The sequence below is a fragment of the Camelus bactrianus genome, chromosome 8 (assembly GCF_048773025.1).
Source record: "Camelus bactrianus isolate YW-2024 breed Bactrian camel chromosome 8, ASM4877302v1, whole genome shotgun sequence".
NCBI classification, from domain to species: domain Eukaryota; kingdom Metazoa; phylum Chordata; class Mammalia; order Artiodactyla; family Camelidae; genus Camelus; species Camelus bactrianus.
The window spans coordinates 39,674,710-39,697,159 of record NC_133546.1 but is presented as its reverse complement, the minus strand read 5'-3'; the positions used below and the strand labels follow the sequence as shown (position 1 = coordinate 39,697,159).

The following is a 22,450-nucleotide window of genomic DNA, read 5'->3' as shown; positions in this document are numbered from 1 at the left end:
AGCTTTGTCAGACTTAATGATCTCCAACCCATTAGACTTCGAGAGTAAGATTAATAATTGTCCTTGGTTGTATGACTGGACACTAATGGTATAAAAAAGACACAACAGCTACCTGGGGCTCGCAGGGGTGGATACATTGCTTGTGAAGGGTGTTAAGCTGCAGAGCTGGACAATTACAGATATTACAGATTCCTTCCCAGCTGTCCCATGAGTGACTCCATTAGGTTTTCAGGTCTGTGAAGTTCAGAATAAATAGTGAATTTTAAATTTAATCTCTCTTTTTTCCTTCCCCTTATTTACAGCTCATTTATAATAGCTTTGCTGAGTTCCTGGTCAAGGAGAAAGGGTATGACAAGGAATTGCTCACTGTGACTCCAGAGGATTGGGATTTCTGGTGAGCAGCTTTTTTTTAAGGTCCGCACATTCCTTCTGATTTTGAAATGTCGCTGAAAAAATTTTAATACTTCCTCTTCTATGGAGGCAGAAAGTGAAATGTGAAATTGAGTCAAAGGACAAGATGCCTTCTACACTAAAAGTTTTATGTTTGATGAATTAAAGTCTTTTCTACTTTAAGTTTAGACTTGCTTAATTCAATATGAAAATAAGCTAAGAGCATATGTGACTAATTTGGATATTTTTTCCTGCTTTAAGTCTGTGATTAAGAGTTTCAGTGGTTATGAAGAACTGTCTCTGAAATTTAAATCTTTTATAAAAAATCATCTTTTATTACCCTTCGAATACAGAACTACAGGAAAAGAGGAAATCATCATGTTTTGAGTGATGAATTAGGACATTTGTTTTTCTATAGTTTGTGTAGCTGTTCCTTTTTCTGAGGCCCTGACTGCGTACACACTTCCTGGGTTAGGAGTCTTAAATTCCCAAGGCCTCTTTTGTCTTTCTTCCTCATTTAAACAACAGAAAACAAACAAAATTACTGTTAAGCCACTTTAAATTGTTTGGCTGAAAATTAATGGTAGTCCTAAAACATATGAAAAAAACATACAGAAATAATCCTATAGCAACAGCGTTCATCTATTATACATTCCTCCAACATTTAGTTAGTTCTCTTTGATTTAGCCCTTTTGGGAAAGGAAGAAACAAACATTTTGCTATATGAAACCGCTGACTCTGAAAATTTTACTGTGGACCAAAGTAAATAAGGCGCCTAAAGTACCCTGTCACTTTTTTTTTGTTTCTCTTGGTATTTGGTGGCTATTATTCCTTCTTGCTTTTATTATTCATAATAATGAATCTGTACCCACTTTCCTCCCCAGGTCCCATAAGTCTTTTACAATGAAAAACCTAAACTTAGTATTTGACTTTCTTTTAGTGGTTTTCAATAATGCACCTTGCCCAGAGGGCTAGTTCTGACAACCTGACCTAAATTGAGGCAGATTCTAAACAGTACAGAGAAGATTGTGGCTAAGATCTTAACTTGTAGAATGTGAATGTGTGCTTGTGTGTGTCTGTGTGCTTTATTAATGGAATACATTTGTACATTTTAACAGAGACATGCAGTGATGTTCATTTTTTGTTCTCTTTGAGTTTTTTATTCCTCTTTTTAAAAGCTCAAAGATTTTATGCACTAAACATGCTGTCCTTGCTTTACCCATATAAGTTTTCCTTACATACTTTGTCTGAAAGTGATATTTAATTTTGGAATGCCTGGACATTTTTACTTGTTTGATTAACATATCATTCATCTGAGTGAGAGAATCTCTTTTAGCATTGTGACTTTTTGAAAATACAGATTATAATTTGTTGGGTTAGGTAAATACATGAATTGATTGGTAATCAAACTTTTCTATTTTAGTTGCAAGGGCTTGGCATTGGATCTGGAAGACGGGAACTTCATTAAACTTGCAGATAATGGCTCCGTGCTCAGGTAATAAAATTTAGTTGTGAAGTCAAAACTTTACTCTTTCCAAGACACTCTATTACTGTATAGCATTTGATTGTTAAGGTCTGAGGTAAACAAGATTATTACTTTAGTTGATCAGATGACAGATTATCAGTGTGCCTTCATGTCTTTGTATGAATCATTTGAGCTATTTAAATATAAATCTGGGAGCATTGGATTGAAAGGTCTAGTTCTTTAAATTTAGCTCATCAGTAATATCTGCAGGAAATATAGCAGAATGTTAATAACTTGCTTTATCCTCTTAACCACTCCTACTGCAAAAGAGCCTGGGAACTACTTTGTATTAGGTGGGCATGTAGGAATAAAATAGAAGTTTTTTTTTATTAAGGAAGAAGGGGAGAACACATGTTGAATAGCAGTTGGTGGTCTCTGCACACCTCTCTTCCTCTGTTTATCCAAATTTGTCCCCATCACACAGGACTCATGTTGTGTCTCAGCTCCTTCTGGAAGTGTTTCTGGACTGTTCCAACCTTCATCAGTGTCTCTCTGCTCCCGTACTCAGTGCTGACTCTCTTTCCCTCCCTCTTCTCAAGATGAATCCAATACTTTGAGTGTTGGTTAGAGGGCAAGCAACTGAGAAGTAGCTGCTCTCAGTGTTATGGGAGGCACCATGGAGTGAGCATCTTTTCCCCCAAGTACCGACAGTACAGGCAGGTCAACATGACCATGCAGCTGTGCGGTTTATTATTTACACTGACACGTTCAGAGTCCAAGGAGAGGACGCTCGTCACAGGTCACCCCTTGTATGTGCTCTCCCTTTTGTACATCATTCTTTTTGCATAATACAAACTCACACTCTCCCCCCAGACCGTCTGCTAAGGCGCAGCCTGCTAGAACAGGTGTGGTTCCACTCCTGATTACTTTGCTATTCATTTACATGTTTTTCCTCAGGCAACTAGAGATGGACTGTGTGTACGTATATATACACACACAGTGCAGCTTTGACCATGACCTTTAATGCTGCTGTCAGATTCTTACAGTGTACGTGGCTGTCTTCAGTCATGGTTAAAAGAATAGAAAGCATTCCATGGTTTTGCTTCTTTTCTTTCATTGTTATGTCTGTCTGTTTGTCCCTATTCCCAATACCCTTTCCCTAAAGTCCGACCTTCTCTAGTCAATTTCTGGCTAACCTGCAGCTTCTCCTGAACTTAGGAGTTTGTCTCCTCAATGCCTCCTTTCAAACAATACAGTAGATTCCTGGTCTAATCGTATTTCCCACTCAGGGTTTGTGCACCTTTACATAAAGCTTTCTAAAATGTTAACCACTTTATAAAAAGGACCCCTTTGTGATTTTTTTAATCTATTTGCCCTTCTTATTTTGTTTCCTTTTCCCTTCATTTTGCTCTGCTGCCACAATAGAACACCAAGAGGAGAATAATGACACTCCCTAGCATTCTAATTTCTCATAGTAAACTGCATAAAATAGCAGCTGCGTAAAATTTACAAGGTAAGATTCTCTTAACCAGGCCCAACTGAGGCAGAAGCAGCATTTTGAACACAAAGAATAGCTACCCTTCTGCCTTGCTGTTCTACGTTCTGCCACGTTCGCCTTGCTGTTTCCCGTTGTGTTTTTAGCTGCGGCGTGTCGTTGGGCGGTGGGTTGCTGCCCTGTTGTCTTCGCCTGTGCTCAGCCCGGCCTGCGACCCGCGTGCTCTGACCCCGCTGCCCATCTTCATTGTTAATTGGCAACTTCTTATGCAAGGGCGGTGTGTCATATTTCTCCCAGGGAAATTAGAGTTTATAGGTCAAAGCAAGCAACTACCACGGCGTTGACCTTAGAGTGGCGCCTGATCGCTTGCTGGTTGGAGGATGAAATGGAGGAAGGACGAGAGCTGTCAAGGGAAAGGCCTTATAGAATCCTCAGTGGGAAAGTCACCCAGGTGAAAACATTTTTTTTAAAAACGGTTACTAGTTTTAGGGTGAATTAGCAGTAGCAAGGCTGGAGGAGGGGTGTTCATTGGAGCCACGGATGAGCAGCAAGCGTCCTGTCTCCAAACCAGGGCCAGCCACGGCACGCGGATGATGGCCCCGGAGGCGCTGGCGGAGGAGTACGGCCGGAGGGAGTGGAGGCACTTCCCGGCGGAGGCGGCTGTGGCCTGCCGGTCAGGTAGGGCTCCTGCGAGGGGCGGCGCCCCCAGTCCCCCTTCCTGTTTTGGACCCTGGACCTGTGACGTGAGGCCAACGAGGAGGACCCTCCCTGCTGCCTGCTGGGCAGGATACACAAGGGAGCAGCTGGGGTTTTCTAAGAATAGGATGCGTTTTTTCCACATGTGTGTCTAAATTTCTCTTCCGCGGTTGGTTCTGTTTTATTTCACATTTTGTTGATTCTCCTTTTACTTGCGCTGGTTCTGGAGTAAAGGAGCCTAGCACTTAGGAATGATCCATTCGTCGTTCTGTGTTTTTATCGATGTGTGACATGCTCAGTCTTCACTTTTATTTCTCCATCCCCCATTTCACCCTACCGCTTTGAAGTGCACCTGTTTTCCTTTAGAAAAGTGCAGTAACTGGAAAATAGTTGGAGTTATTCCTTATTACTGTTGTGTTTTTGTTTGCTACATTTGCTACCTTTTGGGAGTTTGTTTTGTTTTGTTGTAGGGAGGCGAAAATGTTGGGAAATATGAGTTATCTTGATAAAATAAGTTGATTGGAAAAAACTGAGATTTTCGCCTTGGGGTTAGGTGTAGAATGCTTTCACACATCTCAGCTCAGCTAGTGGGAGTTAAATGGGTGCATTGCCTTTTACTCAAGTGATAGGAGATGCCTGTTGTCTGTCCAGTTATAAGTACAGGTGACTCTTGAACAACATGGGTTCGAACTGCAAGTCCATTTATTCTCAGATTTTTTTCCCCATAGTAAATACTGCAGTGCTACACGATCTGCGATTGGTTGAATCCATGGATGAGGAATTGAGGATAAGGAAGGCCTACTATTAATTACACTCAGATTTTGGACTGCGTGGAGGGTCAGATCTCCTAACCCCTTCTCCATGCAATTATTGATGGCTCAACTGTAAACTCTTTTCCCATAAAAGCGAGGCACACAGCTAAGTGTTTTATTCTGACATCCATTCATGAATCAGGAGTATTTTAGAGAAGTAAAGTATTTCCTAGCTACAAAGAGCTTGTACCCAGCGTGACCCACCTGTTTACTCACTGCTCTGCCCACTGGAGCGCACTGCCTCCTGGCACCAGTGGCTTTCTTCTGTTGCTTGAATTACCCAGGAGCGCTGTGAGGATGGTCTGCAGTTAATTTACTCCTAACTGGGTTGGTTAGGGAAGTGTTTCCCATCCCGGTGCCCAGTGGTCAGGCTGTGACACATAATGGAAGCCTACTGTTTCTGAAAAATAGCAAAAGAAAGCTAATGCCTCAGAAAAATAACACATTTTTAAAATGTAGAGACATATAAAAGAAGGGGAAAATGGCCTATAATTCCAGTTAAACTTTGTTCACACTTAAAAAAATAATGTGAGCATATGGCTAGGATATTTAAACACGGAAAGGAATAAAGTGATGAGCAATCATCTCCAAACCTGTTCTGCAGAATCCCCTTTCCCCAAAGCTAATTTTTTTAAGTATGCGGAAGGATCATACTTTTTCTGTGCTTTGCTCTTTCTCATTTGCGTCTTAGAGATACCATCACATTTGCACACACACAGATGTACATCATTCTTTGAAATGCAGGCATGCTCTGGCCTCTGGTGCCTGTATCCGGATTTATTTCGTCAGTGCCCTCACATTGCACATTTATGTTGTGTCTGCTGTTTGACCGTTACAAACAAGCCTGCAGTGACGTTTTCATACATGTGTGTCTTACACTTGTAAATATAAGTTCCTTGAAGTACCATTGCTCTAAGGATATGCAGGGTTTACAGTATTGCCAAATAAGGCCTTTATTTTCAGGAACCCCGATCGATTCTTTATGTGCTGCTTCCCTCTGCAATGAGTGTATTCATCCTCAGAGTTAAGTAGAGACTTGTAAAGTGCGGTTCCCTACCAGTACACTTAGGGAATTTGAAGCATTGATGGATACAAGCATTTTAGTAACAATTTATTTGATAATCGCTTTTCTGGTGGTTGCTGTGGCATGAGTATGTTTTATTCTTACCAGCCGATTTCCAGAGAACAAAGCCTTTTGATCTTTTTCTCCCCAAACTGGTAGCTTATGCAGAAACAGCCTGGTCTAATGGAAATCACAGGGACTTAGAGCCAGACAGTCCTGGACCATAGTAACTCTGTTACTTGCTGGGTAAAGTGATCTAGTCAATTACTAAGCCTCTCTGAGCATCACTTTCCTCATCTTTAAATGAAGATAATATCACTCGTCTGCATAAGTGAGAATGTTCACTAACATCAATTGTTCTCTTCCCCTGAGTCACTCCTGTGCCTTTGTTCCATAAAAGTACATGTACATAGTTTGCAAGGGTGAGGTGTTGGCAGTGGGTTTTGGGGGAACTGTTTTTCTAAACCTTAATGATTACAGGACTTGGTCTTGATTCAGAGGCTTATTCTACTGAACTGAGCTCACTAATCACCTTCCCCATGAGCTGTCCGCCCTGTGGTGGAGGGTCGAAGCTTTCATGAGCATGGTCTCGGAGTTCTGGTGTTGGGAGAGCCATTGAGAACAGCCTGTCCCTGTTAACGTGTCAAGGCTGAACAAGCCCCATTGTACCCACGCAGTGGTCATTCAGCCCATGTTTGACAATCAAGTGACATCAGCCTCTTGCCTTGAAGGCGAGAGTCAGTGAGTCCTTCTCATCAAACCCCTGAGTTATTTGATTAGACCCCAACCAAGGCTCATAATCTATTATTTCAGCTCCTAAACTGAACTTCATCTATTACCGCCCACAAAGGAAGGGGAAGAGGAAGGGGAGGGGAAAAGCACGGGTTCAATGATGACACACCTCCTGCCCCCACAGTGCCCGGGGCAGCTGGCCGTCTGGGTCAGGCAGGTCACTCTAGTGTCACAGGCCATGGGGTGAGATGCAGTGCAGGTCAGTGAGCCTTGGGAAGCTGTGCCCACTGTCCCGGGTCTCAGGAGCTCTGGTCTCAGGAGTGTGGTGTGGTCTTACAGCACAGCAGTGTGGGCGGCGGTGTACCTGGGTTGTCCACTTCTCCAAATACCTGCTTCCTTACACTGACAAAGGCATCCTAACCTTTCTTAGGAATGAAAAATAGTCCGAGATGTTACCCCGCAAGTTTCAGCTGTGAAAGAGTTAAAAACAGGAAGACAATGCCAACCAAAATGTTTTTAACTGAGGGAAAGGACATACAACCCTATGCAATCATTTTGTAAATTAACAGAACTTTAACTTTACTCCCTATGCATTCTTAATAATTTGACATGAAGATGTGAGGGGCACTAAATAACATTTAAAGGGATAGACATTTGTCCTCTGCAGAGAGCTTTCTCTTAATTTACCTTTCATTCCAAAATACAGTTGATCCTTGAACAGCTCGGGTGTAGGGGCACTTAACCTCATGAAGTTGAAAATCTGAGTATAACTTTATGGTTGGCCTTCCCTTCCTGGGGTTCCTCCCTATCTGAAGTTCTGCATCTGTGAATTCAGCCAACTGCAGATCACAAATCGTGTACTACTGTAGCATTTACTCTTGAAGAAAATACATGTATATATAAGTGGACTTGTGCAGTTCCAACCCATGTTGTTCAAGGGTTGACTAATCCGTTCTATTATTAGATCGTTCAGTCATTCAACAAACATTTATTGAGTGCCTACAATGTCCTGGACATTGTGCTTAGTGGACAATAAGGAACAAGACAGCAGTGTTCCATAACCTCATATACAGCTTACAAGCAAGAGGAGGGGGCACTCAGACTCAGGCAGTTATTAATACTCTACACAAGAGTAGTTACGATCATTTGAAAAATACTTTCTTAAGTTAAACTGAAATCTGGCTCCACCTATTGGTTCTGGTTGATTCCTCTTTGTACCAAGAGTTTTCTAGAGGACTGTGTGGGCTTGAGTTCTTCCCAAAGCAGAGTGGTTGCTCCTGATTCCAGTATGTGGGAGTGAGATAGTGGCGATGGTGTGACACGGAAGGAAAGAACGGTGGGAGCTGGATTCCACTTGGACTTCTGAGAAGAAGCACTGAGAATGCCTCCCGGAGTTGTCAATCCAGGGACAGGAGCCGTAGGCATTCGTTCACCGCCTTCTGATCCTCTTGGTTGAGGCTTGTCACATGAGCTCCAGAGGCTTCCAGGGAAAGGGAGTGACACAGGTGTGCTTGAGACAGGATGATGCTCTTCAGCACAGCTAGCTGTGCCTGCGATCAGACGTGGACCGAGGTGACGTAACATGGGTCCTCAAAAGTGTCTGCCTGGGGACAGCAGATTCAAAATTGACATCGGTGCCAAGAAAGGGCTCAAGTTTAATTCCACCCTAGGGCCAAACAGGATAAACCAAGTCCTTCTCCTCCCTGAGATCCTTGAGTGTGCCTGTCCCATGCTTGTGAGTTTTTCTAAGTTAAGCACACTGTGTCCTCACGTGATGTGATTTTTTTTTTTCTCATCACCCTGGCTGTTCTCACTGTACTGAAGTTTGTCTGAAATTGCATAAATTGAATGAGGGACTCTAGGGGGATATGGAAAGGCGTGTGGATCACTCCATGGTATTCCAGTGTTAGGGTGATGGTTTCGAAATTCAGTGACATTGATAACATAAATTGTGGCTTTTTTGTAATCCATTTTGTATTTGGGATATGGTCTATGTTTAGTTTTCACATTAAAAAAAAAGTTTTTTTAATAAAATGCTTAACTTAATGGATATCATATTTTAACTTTCTTGTGCCCTTGAGCTCAAACCTTCTTTAAAAGACAGTGATAGGCTGGAGTGGAGCCATTCTGAATTGAAATAGAGGCCCCTTTAAGTAACTAAACCAAAAGCCAATGTCTCTTCAGCCAAGTTTCTGTGTACATCACATAAACGAAGCATTAATTTGTTCCCACTTAAAAATTTTGTTCTTTTTAGGAAAATATTATTTTTATGATAACTACTTTGACCTGCCTGGAGCTCTTCTATGTGCCAGAGTGGTGGACTCCTTAACAAAGGTGAGCAGGGACTCATTTTTTAGAAACTATGATGTGTATTCAACCATAAATCAGAGGACTTAATTATATATGTCGTTTGAGATGATATTTTACTCCGTTTCCTCTTTGTGGTTTCAGGGGTGATTGAGGAGGAAAAACACAGAGAATTTGGTCAAAATAGTTTTGGAAAATTAAATAGCAACCATTTTCCCCAGGGATAATAAACCTATTCTCCAGCAGGGGGTGCAAAAGTCTAGAAAAAGAAAATACCAAACTTGCATATGGAAAAAATATTTTCTTGGTTTCATTAGCAGCATTAAAAAATAAATAAAACAAATTTTAAAAATTCCATGTGTCTTTTTATGCATTCTAAATAACATAAAACCAGAAAAATGATGTGAAATTTTTAAATTCATCGTTTTGAGCATAGTTTAACACTTGAAGACTTTCTCTTTGTCCTGTGTGTCAGGATTAACTATATCTCTAGTTATATCAGTTTGTACTTGGAACTTAAGACCTATGAACATAAACTGGTTTTATGTCAGAATCACTTTCCTTTTTGCATGTGTTGTCTTTCAAAATCTCAATGATCATGTTTCTAGTAAAACATAGATAATGGATAATTTTTGAATCAGAATTGCAGTCATGTGTTTGTGGAAGTTTCTGTTGAGCAATAGTTCTGGTTTGTAGACGTTGCTATTATAAGATGGAGTCAGTTTCTCACTCTATAGTGACTATAAGCAAACGCATCAGGCTTTAAATATTTCAGAGTTTGTATTATTAGATACAAATATCTAGTAGTTGGTCTTCATTTGGATAGAAGGACACTGATTAATGTTTCCAAGGGAGCACAGGGTTGTAGGCTTATGTGTTGTCATGTTTATTTGCTTTCTGGTTAAAAAAAATCTTAATAAAAATGATTTGAATTTTGGATTTAGAATCTCTTGCATCTCTCCTATAGAGACTTGCTGCTCTTTTATATTGAAATTCAGGTAATTGTGCACAGAATTCTAAGGTAACCAGCTTTTGAGGTGTTGAGGCTTCAGGCCTCTTAGCCCCATCAGTGCCATGGTACATGAAGTGGCACAATCTGGTATCTTGGAAGCTATAACATTATAGATTTACTCTTGGGTTTAAAATATTCTATAATTTTTAGCCTTTATAATGAGTAGAAATTTTAATTTTATTTGGGCTATATGAGTTATATTAATATTTAGTCTTATGTGTATAACAGTCTATCTCTAGCAGTGATTTTCATGGAGGATTTCTCTCTAAAATCACATTTAGAAGAATGAGAAGTTTATTAATCTGTTACATTTTTTAAAATATGAGTCTCTATTTTAGAATATAGTAATATTGTAGTTATTTGCCACGTGTTTTCTACTATGCTTAAAAGCAGAATTATTACATGTGTTACATTTGGATTTTTTTTTTTTTTAGCACAACGGTCAAAAACCATTTGATTTTTGGAAGGATATAGTTGCTGGTATACAATATAATTATAAAATGTCAGCTTTTAAGGGTGAGTAATATGAAGAGAGACTTTACATATTTGTTAAGTGCTGTGTGTCTACTGAATTACTTAGAAGTGATCTGTTTTTCTGTGTTTCTTAATTTGGTCTTAAATGTTGCTATAATGTTGATACTGGTTATATTTTAAGAAGTTCTTTTATTCATGCCTATTTCATGGCCATAATTGCCAGTATTCTAAGATGTGCTGTCTTGTGCATGCCTACCAGTAGAATCATTTTGTGGGTTCCCCAGAATTTGCTGTTTCCTGCCTTGGGAAAGAGGGTTGGTGACACCTGTAACCATTACTGTAGTAATTAAAGAAAGGTAGGGAAAGTGAAAATCTCACTCTTGTTGCTTAAAAACAAGACTGGCTCACCCAGAATAGGGTCAGAGATATCACCAAACCAAGCCTAGGGTTTTATGGTTCCATCCACATGTCTGCTTGGGTCACACAGAGAGATTGCTTCTGAGGAATAAAGAGGTGCCTTTATAGTATGTTACTCTGGTGACTTGAGCCAGACTGTCCTTATTCAGCCAGTGGACTGATGGATGTTCAAGAGTAGTGTTTTTCAGCTGGGAAAAATGTTGCCTTTTGATTGACATAAAAATTGCTTGCCTTCCTTTTAATGGAATTTAAGCCATCATAATAATCCTAAATATTATGACTAAAAACAAGTCAAGGCAACAAATAGTAACTGTGGAATATTTGTTCAAACTACATATTTTTCTGCCACCTGCTTCTTTCCCTCCCGGAAGAAAACCACTGCTGTCGGGTGATGGTCTTACTTTTCTATTCCCAGTTTCCAGCCCCCAAGCCTGGCTCGTAGACTGCATGTGGTTCTGATTGATAGCTCTCACAGTGCACCCTGAGTGCTTGGGTGGTGGGAATGCCCATCTCCAATAGAGGGGCGTATCCATGACACCTGTCAAAGCTCCCCGCCACTTTATCATTTTACTTTTTATTAACTTTGTAAAATGAAAAGCCTTAAAAGATTGGTTGAGAATAGCAAATTGCTGGTGTCAAATAAATTCAGCATTATAATCTATTGATGTTATTTTATTGCATTGTAAATAAAGAGTAGGTAAAACATTTTGTGAGGCACAGCTTAAAAGGTTTAAACAGCAACATTAAAATACAGTACAGAGCGTTAATAAATAATATCTTTTCATTTCTAGTCAGATTTTGAAACCCTTGACATTAGTTATAATTTTACTGAAATGGGAAGCCCAAGGTATATATGCTAATACTCTGTAAACCCATAAGATTGTATTACATGAGTCAATAAGGAATTTAAGCAAATTAATCACATTTGCGTTAAATAAATAAAATAGGTCAGACACCCATTTCCAGGTTGTAAAGGGTGTATAGAAAGCTTTTCTGCAGTCAGAAAAGTTTGAGAAGGTTCATGACTAAAGCACCTTGCATTTCCGATTAATTTTAGCACAATATTCTGGGTTTTTTATGAAAGCTGTAAAAAGTCTATATGCACCTGTATACTTGAATATATACTGATGAAGGGGGCTCTTTCAGCCTTGGAGTGATGCACCATCAGAAAGATCTTAGGATACACAGTGTCTTTTAAATTTGAATATTCAAGTAGTTAAGTCCCATAAAGACACACATCACCTCCTAGATGTTTCCTAGAAATTCTCCTGCTAATTGTTAGAAACAGGCTTATTTTAAAAGGAAATGCTGAATTTCTGACATCAAATTTAACATAATTTGGTGTCACATTTCAGGGTTTTTGGTGGTCATTTTTTTAGGTTAGCAGGACTTTTATGGTGAAATTTGCAAATACTGAAGGAATTCACAGAAAACTTTAAAGAGACTTAGGATTGCTGACCAGAAACTCTCTAGGGTCTTCACATATTCTTTCCCATGTCTGACAGCCCGGGTCTGTATTTTGGAAAACTAAAATTAGTCACATTTTTTTTCAGCCTACTTCCATGTGCATTTGTGGGGCAGGGTGGAGTTGGGGGAGGCCTTTTCAAGCAGAATGATACTAGCTGGCTGGGAACATGCTCACATTGGAGCTACTAAGAATCCTGAGAAAGAGGAGTGGACATACTCAGAGGAGTACAGCCCGTTTGTCCCTGCATTGGGCAGCTGGAGCCAAACCTGGTCGTCTTCTGTGAGATCGATTATGGCGCTACCTGAAGCCTGATCCAGGTAGCCTTTGACGTATTCATCGTAGGTGTACATTACAGGGGTGCCATTCTTATACAGGCCCACCCAAGCATGGGTCCCTTTCACATGTATGTGGTAGGAGAAGTAATATATTCCTGGTATCTTGCAGGTGAAGATTCCAGTTCTTGGGTCATAATGCTTCTGGCTATTATATAAAATCTTGTCAAATGGGATGGGACTGCCTATAGCTGGATAAGCTTTAGAGAGAATAACAGTGAAAGCAGATACAGGCATTCCTGTTACTCCCTGGTTGGCACTAACAAAAGGCCTTTGGCCTGCCTTTACAGAACCCTCTGGCAGGACGGCTTGGCCTGGGGGCCCTGGGGGTCCTGGGGGCCCTGGGAGGCCAGGCTCTCCAGCATGGCCTTTTGGACCTGGAGGCCCTGGTGGCCCAGTGGGTCCATTGAGGCCCTTAGTTGCTATGCCAGCAGGACCAGGAGGACCTGGAGTTCCTGGATCCCCTTTAGATCCAGGGAATCCTGGAATGCCCGGTGGTCCAATGGGGCCTCTGGTACCTGGTATTCCAGGGGCACCTCTTGGACCAGTCTCACCATTATGTCCAGGCAATCCCTTAGCTCCTGCTGGGCCCACAGGGCCTGGGAGACCAGGAGGTCCTCCAATTCCACGGTCACCTTTTGGGCCTGGTAACCCTGGGTTACCTTTGGGACCATTGAGACCTGGCTCTCCTGGGTACCCTGGTTTTCCATCTAACCCGGAGGTGCCCCTTTCTCCCTTAGCCCCAGGGTATCCTGCAGGCCCCACTGGCCCTGTCTCACCTTTAGGCCCTGGGATCCCATCGTTGCCTGGGATGCCTTTTGGCCCTTGGGGTCCCATATTTCCAGGGGGTCCAGTGAGACCTGGTTCCCCAGGATGGCCTGCTGGGCCTTGTTCCCCTTTGGCACCTGGAGCCCCTGGAAGGCCTATAGGTCCTCTTTGTCCCTTCAAGCCTGGCAAGCCTGGTTTCCCAAAGCCACGAGCACCTGGGGGCCCTGCTATTCCCGGAGCCCCAGGCTGACCTTTTGTCCCTGGAACCCCTGGCTGGCCTGGGGCTCCAGTGGCTCCTGGCTTTCCAATGCCTTCTGGTCCTTGTTCCCCTGGAGGACCTTGGGGGCCTGGTGAGCCAGTTGGCCCCCTTTCTCCTGGAAAGCCCCGATCACCTTTGATGCCTGGCTGTCCTGGAAGCCCATTTTCACCTCTCTTTCCCACTCCAGGAGGGCCAGGTGGTCCCATGGGACCCTGAGGGCCTGGAAGACCCCTGTCACCTGGGCGGCCAGGAGCACCATATCCCGTTTCCCCTTTCTGCCCATTCATACCAGGAACTCCTGGTGCACCCTTTTCTCCAGGAAAGCCCCTGGGTCCTGGGGCTCCTGTAGGTCCCTGTTGTCCAGGTTTTCCTGTAACAGAAATTCCAGCTGGGCCAGGGATTCCAGGTGGCCCCGGTGGGCCCCGTGGTCCTGGTAAACCAGCTGGTCCGATATCTCCTTTTGGTCCAGATGGTCCTCTCTCTCCTTGTTTTCCTGGGAGTCCTGTCAAACCTGGCTTCCCAGTGGCTGACGGTCCCGGCGGTCCTGGCAACCCTGGCTCTCCTTGGGGTCCTGGACTTCCAGTGCCTGGTTTTCCTGGTGGTCCAGAAGGACCTGGGTGCCCTCGAGGTCCAACAGGGCCTGGTGGACCAGGAATACCTTGTTCTCCTCTTACTGCTATACCTAAAGACATGCACAGTACACACACCCAGAGGGGAGGTTGGTTAGTAATGTTAAAGAATCATTGCTTCTCACAGCATAAATGAGGACAAGACATTGCAGTTTCAGTCAGTCCATTTTGGCAGACTCATCTTAAATGGTTTCAGACAATACATTTTATATTTTTAGAAAACATTGCCAGAGATACTAACTACTATATATAAAATAGATAAACAACAAGGTCCTACTGTATAGCACAGGGAACTGTATTCAATACCTTGTAATAACCTATAATGAAAAAGACTATGAAAAAGAATATATATGTATAACTGAATCACTATGCTGTACACCAGAAATTAATACAACATTGTAAATCGACTATACTTCAGTAACAAAATTTTTAAGTAAAAAGTGAAAAACTGCTAGAGTAGATGATTTCATAAGACCATGGTTACCATAATACTTTCATTACATCCTAATGATTTGTGAAAATAAGCCAGAGTTGAAGAATTCATTTAGAATAAGAGTGCATTGGATATAAATTTATCACATTTATTTTAGGAAAATCATCTACCTAGAAAGGAAAGGGGAAAAAGATATTTGATAGAAAAAGAAAGAATCAAGTAGAGAGTAAATGGGAATGAGTTTAAGTAACAGTTTTCCCTCACAAAAACTGCCCTATAAGATAAAGGAGAAATACAGTCTATTCTAATTTACATCTGCCTTGGCCCTGCTGAACACAGGTTAGATTTAGGTTGATTTTTAAAATTTTTTGACCTCAGTACATAGTGTTAGCTCTTACATTCTCTGTTACTGACTTGAAATTGAAACAAGGAATTAGAGAATTAGACCTAATGGGCAAGGTACATAAAATAGTAAAGTGCTTTTATAAAGTTTTCTTTGATTAATGCAAGTAGATATTGTTGATTTCATAGAGCTATGGGTTCATCAGAGCTAAATACTTCTACTGATGTAATAAATTTAAACCAAAAAATCACTTGTTCAGTGCGTGTGATGTGAAATGTGCTGTGGAGCCACAAGTATAGGGAAAGCGCAGGACACGTCCTATAAGGGCTTCAGTCACAAAAGGAATAAAGCAAGTGTCCATGTGATAAGTGCTTTAAGAGGGGTCCAGGGTTTTAGTTTTAGTCATTCAAAGAGGGAGGTAACAGAGAGAGTATTGCTGGTGTTAGGATATTACCATTAGGGAACTATTACCATGTCAGAGAATCTTTAGGCAATAATCTCTATAAATGTCTAAATGAAATAGTCTTTCTCAGGTAACTAGCAAAGATGGTAATGAAATTACTTAAGTTTCTAAATATCTACTTGCAGGATTTGTATTAAAAATCATTTTCTGTTTAATAAATTTTCAGAAATGTAATTAGAATGCCTAAATATACTATTTAGATTCTTATGCTGTCAGAAAATGATTCTTAGTAATGGTAGATTTAGTAGATGTCACGGTAGTTGAATAGTTTGGTCAAAACCCTGAAAATGACTTATAGCTATGACTTCTCGAGCTACATCTTTTCTGTACAAAAAATATTGATATACTTAAACTCCACTTAACTAAATCTTTAATGGCTTTAAAAATCAAAATGAAGACTTAAATAAAATTACTATTAAATGAAATTGAAATGAATTGTAAATTGCCTTTGAAAATGTATTTTTATGGGTATAGTTCCTTTTAACTGTTAGTTGTTGTTATATTAATGTATTTTTAAAAATCTTTCATATTAATTAACTGGCATTTAAGAAATAGTCAGCCAACAATAGTTGCTGATATCATACTTTTAGATAGAGATGTTACTTATATTTGAAAACCGTTTGATGACAAATGAAATATAAAATGCATAGCAGAATCATTAAAACAGATATACTGAAATAGGAAAATCATTTCAGTCTTGGGTATCTTTATATTTTATACTAGTTAGAAGTTACATTTCATTTTGGGGTTTGCTTTAAGATCTTATTATAAAGATCATGTCTATACCAAACAATTGTCTTGGTCTGGTTGAAAATCTGTTTAACTGTTAATGTAGGGAGGAAAAGCAGGTCTTGCTGAGAATGACTGCGTTGAGCACATTTGAGACTAGAACTCTGAAGATGGAGACCTCTATCACTTGGAATGTTAGCCTGTTGAGTGCTCTACCTCTCAGTGTATGAGAGAACGTGACTTCTGTTGTATCCTTGGGGGACAGCCCCTGTTTGTAGCTTAATAGAGTGGCACCATCCTCAGAAAATAATGATTACCCAGAAGACAAGTTTCTTAAATGCTGACAAAGTGGTTGACTGGGTCAGAATGCGGCGCCCATGTGCCCACCAGTTGTGGAATCCTCTGCAGCATAACTTAGTGTGTTTTGGCTGAGTTCTCTTTTAATCTGTGTTGAACAGATGTGCCTAGGGATTACGTGGGAATTCTTTGTATATCTATTATCAGCTCAATGTTTTGCTTGTGTAAATTGTGGGCTTTTCTCTTCACTTGACTGCCAATGCATAATAATGTATTTGAGTTTCTACCTTGTATTATCAGGTAAAGTGGATTAATAGTTAAAATACAGCTACTATATTTTTCATTTGTTAAAAAAGATATATATTTCATTTTTTCTGCAGAAATAACCAAAATGATGCAGTACATTATGGTGAAAAGATAGAAAACATTTTAACCTTCTAAAAGTGGTGCATTTTATTTTTGATTCATGATGGTTTGTTATGGTCTTGGTAAGCTACAGAGAGTCTGAATTTGTGATCATAGAAAGTGTGACCCAGGGCTGCTTGTCATAGCATGTCAAATTGTGCTTGTTGCTTCTAGTAAAGTAGCAGGTTTTCTTCTTTTTATTCTTTTCTTCCTAACTTTTTCTTTCTCATATTTTATTTGTATTTTGAGACATTCAAGACTGTTGAGTACTTTGCATTTATTTTTGACTATTAAGCTACCTTTTATGAAACATTAAAAATTTTACCTTTCTTCTGAAGAAGGCAGTCCTATAAATTTAATTTGCTAAAAATGGTTGTCTCCACAAGCATAATTTTTAAAGTTTATGGCAAATATTCTTAGCTCTATTTGTAGGATAAAATATGTATGCATAATGAAAATAATACTATGGAAAAGAAATTTGAATCCTACAGTCAGTTCAGATTATTCAGGGTAATTCAGTCCTGTAACCGGCAGTTTGTGTCAGATGCTATTAAATGGGATTAATGAATATGAAACCTAATAGTCTCTCTTCTTCGAGAATCCGTTAGTACTTTATATGCATTGTATCAGTACTCTTCATAGTACCCAAGAAAGCTGAGTAGATGAAGAACAGATCCAAGAAAAAAGTTAAAACTTATCTGAGGCTACAGCACCAATACTGTAGTAGTAGTAGGAAGAGGAGGAAGAGGAGAGAAGTGGTAGTAGTAATAATAGAAGGAGGAGTGATGGAAACAGTGTGAGAAGTAGTAGTAGCAGGAGAGCCGGTGTAGTAGTCGTCGTAGTAGCAGTAGGAGTAATAGCTAACACTTCAGCACTTTACAGATTAACTCATTTAAGCTTCAGAACAGCTCTTTGAAATAGGTGCTCCTTGTTTTACAAATGAAGACGCTAAAGCACAGAGAAGGCAGTAAGGCTTGCAGAGCTGCTGGGAGGTAGTTAAGTCCGCGCACTTAACTACCAAGCAAAAATGCATTGAAAATTGTGAGAACTGCTACTTTGCTTGCCTGTTACATTTCTTCAGAGGGCATCTAATTTGACAATTAGTACTCAATTTTGTATGTATTTGTAAGCTAGCAGAGTAAGTTTTTAAAGTAAATATATGTCAGCATTTAGGTATACAAACCTGCTATTCTTTTTATAGACAATTGGCAATTTTTTTAGTTAAAATATTATAAACATAATTAATTTGACTGGATTACTATTTCTAGATTATGGGTAGTTATTTGTGCAAAAGCATCATTTGAGGGAAAAAAATTTCTACACCTAAAGTTTCCTAATAATCTTCAGGTATATCTCTGTGCTGTACGTGTGTGAAGAATTTGAATGTTCTTGAACAGACCTACTTTTTCCGTAAGTCATTCAAATGGGCTAATTGAGGAGTTTGAAGATAATTTAACCCCAAACAGAAATTAAAACATTTTGTTAAAGAGATCATTAAGATTGTAGAAAGCAACAACTCACTAGTTAATAAAGCAAAATGTATAGTTCAGTTTACCTTTACTCTTTATGGCGTAGGGAATGAAGAACTGTGCCTTGGTGTTGGATGGTGGGCCTTTTATGCCTGTAGGTGTTTGGTATTGCTCGGTATAAAACACTCCATGAACCAAGTTCAAGGATGTTAGCAGCAAAAGGGTGATTTGTGGCAGCATGTTCTCAGGTGGAGTCTGAAAAACAGAAAAGAATAATTTCATAGAGCTTTGTTATTGGCCTGTTTTGTTTTTCTAATGTTGCCCAGATGAACTCTTTATATAGTTATCTACTTTTTATAAACCTTATCCTATATATTCTGAACAGATTCCATAAATTAATGAGAGTTATAATTCATAATTATATGAATATATGTCTTAGTTGTGTCTGGAAACCACATCCAGGTAATCCAGTGAAAACAAAGTAGTTGAAATAAAAGAAACACAGAAACTGTAGTTGGATGTCTGTATTAAATAATTCAAGATCTTTGATATAGACTGAAATTACCAATAGTCTCAAATACACTGAAATTCAGATTAGGACATATTTTTACAAATACAGTTTTATTAAGACTGTTTTTAGTAGACTGATACAAATTAAACTTTCTGAGTGCATTTTAATGGAAAGGCTTTTTTTTTTTTAATTGAAGAAAACAAATAGTTAATTTATTGAAGCTTGTTTCCCCATAAGCTAACATGGAGGTCCACCAGTGAGCATCAAGTCATGGACTTACCTGGATGCTGGGACTTCCTGGAGTTAGTTTACCAGCTTTCTGCCTTCCTCTGTGCCCAGGTGAGCAGTGCAGAAGGTGCCCTCTCCAGAGCTGTCCTGCAGTATTTATACTGTTTCTCCCTTACTACATGAGGTCACCCTGAGTTTAAGCTCCTCCCCTTGCCCCAGAGGTGAAAAGCACTAATTATGGTGGAAAGTTCTATTGGGCAGGCATACAAGATCAGGTCAGGCTCTCTTTTCCTTGTTTTCTTATTGAAAAATAAACTCTTTGTCTTAAATGTATATTAATAGTTTTAACCATGCACCATCTTTTTCTGTGCTTTTATTTTAGAAGTTATTACTCATGTTTAGGTTAGTTCATAATGGGATGATCCTACCCTCTTTATATTTTTATAAAGCACATTCTTGTGTTACTTGGTTGAAAATATTTGGTAGTATATGAAAGTAGAGGAAAAGGCCTTTGGAGGGGAGTGTGATTTTAAATCATCATCTAAATTCTTCAGTTATTACATAAAGCCATCAATGTGTCCATTAATATTTATAAATTTTGTATGAAAATAGCTTATTTCAGTTCTTATTTTTAGGCTCAAGAGAAACATAATGATGAAAATGTAGGTATGCTATTTTGTATTTTAGGATTTTAGTGTAAGTCAGTCCTCGGACTTTAATAAGAAATTTAAAATATATTAGCATATAAATATTTCATGCTTTTGCATATTAAATATTTAAAAATTTCCAGACAGAGGCAAGACATCCATGAATTTAATAGTAGAGTTAGCAATATAATTACCCTGAAGGATTTAAATTCATTGTTTACAGCACTATACTGTATTCAGTAAATGGCTTCAGATTTTATTGCTTAATTTTGAGTTTTCCTTTAGAGTTGCAGTGGAGAGTACAAAAACCCTTAACTTGATAATATCATATCATGTCCATTTAAATAAGGTTGCTATATTCATTTCAGAAGAAAAACAGTCTTCAGACTTTGCTTTTTAGAAATATTACTGGTTTAACTTGCAGTTTCCTTCAGGGATCTTAAATCAGCCCAGTTAGAAATATTTTTCTACCCCAAGTATGGAAGTAAATGTTATCTTTGTTATTTTCACTGGTTAGCATTCTCCTTAACAATATTAGGAGACTCTTAAAATAATTTTTCAAGATCCTAAGGAATCTAATAAAAACAGGAAGTTGAGAAGCCAAATTTTGATTCTTATTTAATTTTATTATTTTAGAGCTAAATCCTATCAACTGTACAGGTGAAGTAGGTGAGAAGGAAAAGTCCATAATAGACATAGGTGCATCTTTTTTAAAAAATCTCTGCAGAACTAAAGTAATATGGATTCAGGATGGATCAGTAATTGAAATAATTGAATGAAGTGGGTGAAATAAGGGTTTGTACTTTTTCTTTTCCCTTCTTCCTCCCCTGCATGTAATTTTCTGCATGTATTTTGAACTAAGCCTTGTGTGGCACTTTGCAGAAAGGTGAATGGATAACTCACCTCACTGCCTCCCTTTCTCCTAACTCAATTTTAAATCTTTTATCGGTTGCCATATTTTAAAATCTACTTCTATATAATACTCATAGATACACATGAAATATGGCTCTTATATCAGCTCAGATGAACAGAATTTGAAAGTTTATGTTACATTTTCGAATCTTTCTTTCATCATTTGGAAATTATCTGTGGACCAGCATTTGTGGTTATACTATGTCCTCTACTACATCCGTAAGAGACCGCAAAAGATGAGGGAGAGACATGGCTGCCTTCCATCTATTTATGGTTCATTTGGAAAAGATTTGGAAAAGAGTAAGTGATGCAACATTGTGGATGCCCTTAAATGCTAGGCTGAAGAATTTTTTTTAAAAGGAGTTATTGGAAGTGCATATTCTAGTCTTGTGTGTATATATGGTTACACACACCTAGACACACCCTTATCTGTTTGTAATCGAGACTGATACCCTGTGAGATACCATTCACTCAGAAGTTCAGAGAGTAATTCTCAGCTCTTCATTCTGGGCACCTGTGTAGACCACGTGTTCGTCTGTGGCTATTCCAACTATTTCCAGAATTTTTCACTTTAACATCTCTAGGTATCTGTTTTTTCATCAACACAATGGAAAGGTTAGACTAGGTTTCCAAGCTCCTCCCAGCTTTAAAATTAGATTATTCTTGTGCTTGAGGTATTTTGCTGTTTCCTGTGGTGAGACAGTGGGCTTGGCTCCACTTGGTAATTATTAGAGACAAAAGTCCATACCAGGTGGTCATATGCCTTCTTTTGGGGACGTGTAAATATATGTGGGTATTTGTCATTCTATATTCCCATTTCACTTTGGGAAATGTGGTGTCTTTATTGAATACGCCTTGGATGTTCAACCCTGTTTGCAAATAGTGTACTTATTTCAGCACAAGGAATTTGACTACTGTTTTCTTTGTTAGTCACATAAGAAGCACTGTCTTCAAAACAGATTATAGAATCAGAATATTTGCTAGCCTCACCCCACCCAATTGTTTATTTAAAACTATTTTTATTCTAGGAGTTTACTTGTAGCTGTTTGAAGTGACTAGTCTGTGGCTTTATGATGAAAACCCATTCTACTTAAAAAACAGAAAGTCATGCTCTTTAAACTCAGTAACCTAAGTGATTTTTGAGTATCAAATATGAATGCTGTTTTTTGCACATCGAGCGTTTGAGCTGCTGTTAAGCTCACCTATTCATTTTCACTTCCCAGGGTCATTCATTAATTCACCAACTATTTCTTGAGTACCTCCTGTGTGTCAGGCATAGAGACGAACAACTGGATGAATACTGTACAGCCCCCACCCTTATGGTATTTAAACAGTGGTCCTCAGCCTTCCTTCCTCACTCCCAGTCCTGAGGGATATGACACAGCTCTTCAGTCTATGAGGTTCATTAAGGTAGTGTTGGCTCAGAGACTCTGTTTTGAAAAAGCTCCTCAGGTGATCATGATGGACTTCTAAGTTGGAATGTCTTAGTCTGGTATCAGTGTTCTATTGCCAGCTTGTTAATATTAGATACATATTTTTGTTGGTTTTGTTCATTTGGTTTTTAACTTTACTGTAGAGAAATTTAGTCTTACCTATAGAAGTAGAGAGAATGGTTACAGTGAATGCCTTTGTACCCACTGCCCAACTTAAGCATCTCAAGTCACTGTCACTCAGTCCTTCCATTCATCAGCTCC

The 22,450-nt window shown here is 39.3% G+C and overlaps 2 protein-coding genes across 2 annotated transcripts in view; one reads left to right on the top strand and one right to left on the bottom strand.

Moving 5' to 3' along the window:
- NT5DC1 (5'-nucleotidase domain containing 1) overlaps window positions 1-22,450 on the top strand; it is a 111,066-nt gene that overhangs the window by 5,696 nt on the left and 82,920 nt on the right. The window contains exons 2-6 of the mRNA XM_074368465.1: window positions 303-394; window positions 1,814-1,885; window positions 3,922-4,028; window positions 8,908-8,987; window positions 10,407-10,488. Coding sequence (XP_074224566.1) covers window positions 303-394; window positions 1,814-1,885; window positions 3,922-4,028; window positions 8,908-8,987; window positions 10,407-10,488 — 433 coding nt within the window. The remainder of the gene's footprint in view (window positions 1-302; window positions 395-1,813; window positions 1,886-3,921; window positions 4,029-8,907; window positions 8,988-10,406; window positions 10,489-22,450) is intronic.
- COL10A1 (collagen type X alpha 1 chain) lies at window positions 11,887-19,447 on the bottom strand. The gene is made up of 3 exons (XM_010965452.3): window positions 19,250-19,447; window positions 18,545-18,713; window positions 11,887-14,372 (listed from the first exon to the last, which is right to left on the bottom strand). Exons 2-3 carry the CDS (start codon window positions 18,696-18,698, stop codon window positions 12,502-12,504), a joined length of 2,025 nt encoding a protein of 674 aa, XP_010963754.3. The 5' UTR covers window positions 18,699-18,713; window positions 19,250-19,447; the 3' UTR covers window positions 11,887-12,501.